At 32.9% G+C, this 7742-nt stretch overlaps 1 protein-coding gene across 1 annotated transcript; it reads right to left on the bottom strand.

Annotated features, from left to right (window-relative positions):
- Positions 1-322: 322 nt before the first annotated feature.
- Positions 323-6116, bottom strand: LOC123008483. Its single transcript, XM_044404299.1, has 3 exons — positions 6014-6116; positions 2285-5958; positions 323-2227 (listed from the first exon to the last, which is right to left on the bottom strand). Exons 1-3 carry the CDS (start codon positions 6023-6025, stop codon positions 1441-1443), a joined length of 4473 nt encoding a protein of 1490 aa, XP_044260234.1. The 5' UTR covers positions 6026-6116; the 3' UTR covers positions 323-1440.
- Between the last annotated feature and the right edge of the window lie 1626 nt (positions 6117-7742).

The raw sequence follows: 7742 nt of genomic DNA, 5'->3' as shown, positions 1-7742 counted from the left end.
TCTTCGGATTTGCATAAAGAGAAGTTGGAATTGGTTGTGACAGAATTTGCAAAAAGAAACTGGATTTAATTTTTGAAAATTGTAAAAATTGTCTAAATAAAGTTTATAAAACTTTTAAAATTATATCTTTGTTTCTATTGTTTTGTGTTAAATCTTGTAGTGTAATTCGAAGCCTTGATCAGAAATTTCTATATATGTTTAACAAAAAATGATTATCAATAATTCACTTGAAATCACGCACTGAAGATGATGCAACCGGTTAAAATACTCAACGATCAATCGTTCGAAAAATTAAATAATAAATATAAAACGTTTATTTGGTTTTTCCTTTGTCCGATAGTTTTTGAGAAAAATACATTTAAAATCTTACAATTCTGACAATTTTTTCTTTTTCAATACGATTACGTAAAACTTAATTTAGTTAGGGCAAAAAGCCTGACAGATTCGTAATCAGCGTGTCAAAATCTACAGGATACAATAGGTTTAAACTGAATCTAAAGACATGTTCAAAAAGGCCGTTTTTATACGGGATAGTTTTTACTTTTTCTTGTAAATTACGACAAGATTATATCTAAAATGATTAATGTTTTAAACCATACGTATGTAAAATGTTCAGGGGAATCGATGGGCGTTGAGAAAATATTCGCAATAGTTTAGAAGGTATAGTCGAATATTTATATTTTTATATTTTTGACTTAATCAGCAATATTCTCAATAACTATCTATCTTAGGACAATGATATTTTTTTGTATGATAGGAAATGAAATTTGCTTTCTTAGGTACTAAACATACGGGTCTATTATTAATAATTCCGGAGTTATTGACAATACACCCACTTTGGGTATCCAAATTCGACAAAAATTTTGTCAAAAATCTATAAATTAAAAACTTTAAAATTAATCGAAATGCACTTCAATGGATCTGAAAGTGCATAAAACATTGTAGAAACACAAAAATTGAAAATTTAAAAAAAAATATATGAATATTAAACTATATTAAACTACTTAGAGCAGAATACATGCTGGGAGCTTGGTGGCGTAGAAGGTCACTACTTCCCGCGGGTAACTCCGGGGTTCGAATCCCGCAAAAGTCGTCAATTTTTCTCTAATTCAAATTCAAATACAATTCAAAAACAATTCAAATAAGCTTTAAAAGATGGCGGGAGCATAAGAGCGCGGAGTTTAAAACAAATACGTAGTAAGCATATGAGAGCATAAGCATAAGAACAGAACCATAAAAGCATAAGCGGATAAGCATACAAGTTTTTTTTACTGCAAAATTAATGTTTTTGATTTTTCTAAGAAGTAACACATTAGTTATTCAATTTTTTTCAAAATAGGAAATTTTACATTTGTACGAAATGACGTTTTTGCACTTGTAATGGTAATAGAGGCTCAAAAAAATGCACAAAACGATTTTGACAAAAAACATTTGAATGTTTTAAGTTTTCTTTCCTTCGAGATACCGCACAATTTCTTCTTTTCCCGCCTCTCGTGCCACATCCAACGCCGTCTTCTTCCAACGATCTTTAATCCCGACCTCTGCCCCCGCCTCTACAAGATAGCGAATCATATTCCCGTATCCTTTTTCCGCCGCCCAATGCAATGCGGTCCGCTCCCGACAATCAGTTTTATTAATCAAATCTTTGTTTTCTTTTATCAAAAAACATACTGTTTCAGTGCATCCTTTTAAGGCCGCTTCATGTAGACAAGTCTCTTTATTCTTATTAGTCGCTTTCCAATTTGCCCCTTTCTCAACCAAAAATTTAATGATATCATTGTGCCCCCCAAATGCTGCACTGTGAAGCGGAGTTCCTCCATCAATTTGAGCCGCTTCCAAATCAGCTTTTGACTCGATTAGAAGCTCTACGACGGCTTGGTGACCCTTATAAGCAGCTCTATGAAGAGGAGTTAGCTTCCAACGGTCCCATGCGTTGATATTTTCGTCAAGGAGGTACTCAACGATGGTTTTATGGCCATGTTGCGAGGCTAGGTGTAGGGGAATGCGATCATCGCGGTTTTTTGCAGTTTTTGATGCGCTTTTTGAAAGAAGAAACTTGACAACTTGGGAATGACCCGAAATTGAGGCTAGATGTAAGGCCGTTTGACCATCCTTGTCGGTTTCTTCGATGTTGAAACCAGAATTCAACAGTTGTTCGATTTTTGACAAATTGCCCATTTTTGCAGCATAGTGTAGTTCGTTTTCATGGTGAGTTTCAGGATTATAACTAAAACAAAAAGAAAATTTGGATAAACTCAGCTAGAAAATAATTATTTGGTTTTACCTCTTGTTTTGTGATTTTTGTAAAATTTGTACGATTTTTTTGTGTCCTTTTTCTTGCGCTAGGTCTAGGGCCGTTTTTCCGTCGTCATCAAGAGCTGTAACATCAATTTTTGCCATGACCAAATACTCGACGACTTGGAAATGTCCCTCAAAAGCAGCATAATGCAAAGCAGTTCTTTTATTCTTATCAATAGCGTTAATATCAGCACAACTTTCGACTAAAATTTTAACCGTTTCATAATGTCCCATATCTGAAGCTCTTTGTAGAGGAGTCTTGTCGTCATTGTCTCTGAAATTGACATTAGCGTTATTTTTGAGTAAAATTTTGACGGCTTGATTTTTTCCCATATAGCTGGCTTTATGTAATGGTGTTCTTTTTCGTACATCTGTACTGTCGATTTTTGCTGATTTGTCGATGAGGAGTTGTAAAATGTGTGTGTTGCCGAGTTTGGCAGCCCAGTGAAGTGGAGTTTTGTCTTCACTGTCTTTTATATCAACTTCAATATTTCGGTTTAGGAGGAGTTGAACCACTTTGGTGCAACCCCAAAAAGTAGCAGGGTGCAAAAGTGATTGGTCTAAGTTGGCTCCTTTTTCGATTAAAAAAACTGCGATTTCTTCTTGTTGATTTTCGATAGCTTGGTGAAGAAGCGATTTTTCGTTTTTGTCCAAATCTGATAAACTTTTCAAATTTGTTAATGATTTTAAAAGGTTAAAGTAACCAAATTTGATGCAGTTTTCGGCCAAGATTTCCAACTCGTTGTAATTTTGTAAATACTCTAATTTGAGATCTTCTTTCTTCGATAGTGCTTCCAGAGAAGATAAAGAAAGAGACGCATCGGCGTATTCAAACGCGTTCCACCTAAACAACTCATCTTTTTGTAAAGCATTAACGTTCAAATCTAGTAATAGTTGAAGAATCTTCTCTTCGACGTTGTCTTTGAAGTAAATCCGATTCTGTATTTCCCCGGAATGTGAAATTGGGTGCTTGGTCTCAATTGACGATGCAAGATGTAGCGGACTTCTCCCGCCCTTATCCAAATCATTCAAATGTTCTTTGGCTAACTTTTCAACATTTGAAAGATCTTGATTCAAAATAGCCAAATGCAAAGGACAATTTTCAGCCATTTGAACATTGAGAAAATATCTGATTCCAATATATTGAGGTTTGAAGAGAAATTGCCACTTTGAAATTTCCTTAACATTGTTCTTCAACCAAGTCGCTGCGAAATATTGAGCGATCGTGAAATGTATGAAAACAAAGCGATTTTTTGAATTCACTTCAGAAATGAGTTTCAAGAAATCACCGTTTTGTCTCAAGGTTTCAACAAAAAACGCCTCATTTGTGACTTTCAGTAAATCGAAGTGGCTGGGTTCAAGACATGTCCGTAAAGCCGCGATTTGACACTCCTTAATGTGGAAATGTTTGAAAGTTTTCATAGGGACTTTTAAGTTATCCTGTCTGGTGTCATAGTGAGCTTTTTCTAACTCGTGTTGCAGTCTAGCATCAATAAAACACTCGTACAAGTGTAACAATGAGAGATTATCCTCAAAATCGGTGTCAGATTTTGTTAAAACTTCGGTGAGGATGTATAAGCAAATCGGGAATTTAAGAATATCAACATTGGCTTTTGATATTTTCCTGATTTGTGTTTCAATAAATTCCGGTGGTTTTTTCTCGCTTTGTAGTTTTTCTCGAATGTAATTTTCTTGCTCCTCTTGTCCGATTTCCTCAATGTCGTAGATTTGGTATTGGGAAAAGTGGGTTTTCAAAGTGGGTTTTAGTCGAATTGTACACGAAATCCAACATTTGTAGCCTTCTTCCAATAGGAGTTTAGTAGTTTTTATTGTGCCAGAAATACAATCGTCGTTTAATTCGTCCAAACCGTCGAAAAAGAAAATAATTTTTTTCTCACATTTTAGGAAGTTCATAATATTTGTCGCAAATTTGTTACAAGGTGTCAGAAATTGATTCAAAATTTCTTCAACAGAATGTGATTTTTTCAAAAATGAGCTCCATTTTTTCAAAGAAACGTTGACAACCCAATAATTTAACGGGCATTTGAAAGTGAGATATTTCATCATGGTAGTCTTGCCAATTCCGGGATTCCCACAAATGATGCTTAATTGATAATCAAAAATTTCAGGATTGTCAGGACTCACTTTTCGTTCAATCCATTCAATTTTGTTATCGCCAAACTTCAAGTGATGGAAACAACTCTTGCAATTTTTTTCTTCTGTGATTAAAATTTTACTGTAATTTTTAAGATATGCTTTACATTGTTTTGATTGACCGCCACAATGCACTATTGTTTTGTCGTCTAATTTGTCCACTTGGATGTGTTCTCTTGTCAAAAATCGTGTCAAAAAGGGTTTTGGCAAAGCTTCAGTAACTTTTGGTGTAATAACCCAATCCTTTTTCAGTGCTTCAAATAACTCACTTGGGGTTACAAATTCGTCCAGGGGAAGTCCGAACGTGTTTTGAAGCGTTTCAATTGTCTCTTCTTGGCGTCCTTGAAACTTGATTTTAAATCTCTTGGTGATTTTGTCGTAGAGACTTGAATCAAGTTTTTTCAAGTCGGACAAGTTTGTAAAAATTCTCTCTGTTGTGATTTCTACAGTTCCAATTAATTTGCCAACCAAAACGAATTTTATTTTATTGTATAAATTTTGCGATAAGTTGATTAGAGATAAGATGGTTTTTTGGGTGTCTTTATCTGTTCTAACAAACAAGGGCTTTTCTTTAAAGTACGATAAAATTCGGGTATTTTTTTTACTTTCCGTTTTTTTGTTGGGAAATATAAGCTTATGTTGTGTAGCAATCTTTTGCAATTCTTTATCTAAATCCGCATTTTTGCAATTGCGATCTTTATCATTTATTTGAAGTAAACAAGTCACGTCTGCTGTTTTAATAGCTTTGGCAAATAATGCAGTTTTTTCGTCGAAATTTTCAGACAGGGGAGAATATATGATATAATCCTCTAAGATCAAATCTATTAGTTTTAAAATAACTGTATTTTTATCAATTTTGGTGTTGTCAAACTGTTTTTGATGTAAATCGGCGAAAAATGATTCGTAGCAAGTGGCAATTCGGGTGGCAACATCTTTCGATAAAAAGAAATCGGTTTCGAAAATTGTCACAATGTCGTTTCGCAATCCTTCCACATTTTTTTGACCAGAACAGAGAAAAAATTTTTCGAAAAACTCCTCTTGTCTTGGCTCTTTTTTCTTAAACTTGTACACAATACCATCAGTGGCAAAAATTTTGGTTTTAAATGGTGGACAAATTTTTTCAATTTGGTAAGGTTTTGACTTGTCAAGATTTTCGAATTTTGCGTTTGTAAATAAAATAAATTTGTAACTCTGTTGTTTTTCCGAGTCTAATGTTTTATAAGCGTTTGAGAAATTCGAAATGATGAAATTCTTGCCTTTATCATCCAGTTCTTCAACTCCGATTACATCTCTTCCAGTTTCTCGGTGTTTTAATTGAATGGCAAAGTTTTCAACACAATTTTTGTATTTTATGTTCACGACGAGATCATCAAACTTTTTGAAACTGCAGTAATTTAAGACAAAATTGAAATCTTCGACATTTGGGTCTCTGAGAAGTTTGAGGGCGAATTTTGCGGGGAATAATTCTTCGTATTTTGATCCCAAATTTACAACACCACTCTGTATCTTGAAAATAAAAAAAAATAGAACTAAATTAAAATTGACAAAAATTGCTATTTACCTTTTGGGTCATTCTAGCTCAGAGAAAAACACAAACAACCAAACCTAATATTTTATAAAATTTATTTGAAGTAAGTAATTCGCCAAGTCGCTCTTATCTCTTGATAAATATTTGACTGATTAAATTTATCCAAATCAAATTTATTTCGAGTTTTTTTGGTAAAAAAGTTATTATTTTTGGTTTAGGTCACCATTGAACTGAATCATGATAATCAAAACTGTGCTAACAGTCTCAAAAATTTTGTATAAAGTGCTCCTGTCGATGAAACAAAACCTTGCTGCTGTAAATTTCGGAAAAGTAGCTTTCGCAACTTTGATAAATTTCTCCAATTCAAAGTTTTCCTTATCAGTCAAATACCGTTGTAACCGATAAGACGAGGCTAAAATTTTCTCGCTTTCTCTAAGAACCGAATCGCATAACCAAATCGGAATTGCTATTTCTAGCTGAAATTTGAAATTATTTCAAAATTTGAGTTATTTTCTCACTTACTGTTATCGTAGCCATCATGAGGAAGTTGGATAAGATGACTTGTATATTTTTTAGTTTGAAAAAACTATCGAGGTATGCTAAGTCTTGCAAACTTGTGAAAATCAAAATTAGGAGAATTGGCCACCCAAAAATTGCATTAAAAGCATCAATTCCGTCTTTTAACACACTTAAATCGTATTTCAAGCCTTGAAAGAAAACTAGAGAAAAGTTGGGTTTACTGAATTTCTTCACTCGGGAAATGTGATAACCCAAAACACGATTTATTGAACTATATCTCGACTTGATTTTCCCCAAAATCGTACAAATTAACACACTTGTGAGAAACTGAACGTATAATAAAAAATATTCATTTGAGTATTTTTTATAAAATTCCCACGAATGTAATTTCGTGAAAGTGTAACTCATGTTAATTATCACAATCCAGAAAAGTAAATTTAATATTAAAAACCACCAGTGGTTTTCACGTTTAATTACTCCAAGACTTTGGATTAGAATAAACCAATCAGATCGTTGTGTTATCGAAATAATAATAACACAAACAGTCAAAATGTACAAAGAACAGTCAACTATCGCTGTTATCACTAAATTTAAGTGAATATATTGTGAGTAATAGCCGGCTCTGTAATACATCGCTATTGAGAAAGTTACAGTGTTGAAAATAATAATAAATAAAGCCCAGATTTTTTCAGTTTTTGTTGGGGCTTTGATGTGGAGAGGAGAAATGGGTGTGAAGGCAAAAAATTTGCCAAACTTGAAAAGCAACTCTAACGACATTTTATGTGAACAATAAATGAAAGTGAAATTATTTTTGAAGGTGTGGTGAAGTGATATTAATTGTTTGCTTTACTTTCAATTATTTTTTTCTTAATTAGATTTTTATTACTGGACAGAAGAATCGAAAACATTATTTTTTTGCGATTACGACAAATTATCAAACTTGATTAATTTATTGTCTAAATTAATTTGCGCTAATAAATGTTATTTTTTTAATTTATTGTGTTATCAACCTAAACTTATCAGTTCAATTAGTCAACTCCTGGAAAAAGCAGAGAAAGAGATTGAAAATGGTGGATGCGCCGGGATAAACAAATGATTAACATAATTAATTAGATTTTTTATTTATGTATTATTTTGTCAGAATTTAAATTAACACAATTTAAAAACAATGACAAAATATTGAACTCAATACACTTTTATGGACCTTATCTCGTTTACAATCTTTCGTTATTTATTATTTTCA

This window comes from Tribolium madens, unplaced genomic scaffold (assembly GCF_015345945.1).
Source record: "Tribolium madens isolate multiple individuals breed KSU strain unplaced genomic scaffold, Tmad_KSU_1.1 Scaffold_71;HRSCAF=194;Tcas5.2_LG6, whole genome shotgun sequence".
NCBI lineage: Eukaryota > Metazoa > Arthropoda > Insecta > Coleoptera > Tenebrionidae > Tribolium > Tribolium madens.
This window is presented reverse-complemented; position numbering and strand designations above follow the sequence as displayed.

Bases quoted from the DNA above. Each gene is read 5' to 3' on its own strand.
- LOC123008483 (XM_044404299.1), bottom strand. The intron at 2,228-2,284 runs GTAAAACCAAAT...TTTTTGTTTTAG, and splicing joins CAAAAATCACAAAACAAGAG to TTATAATCCTGAAACTCACC.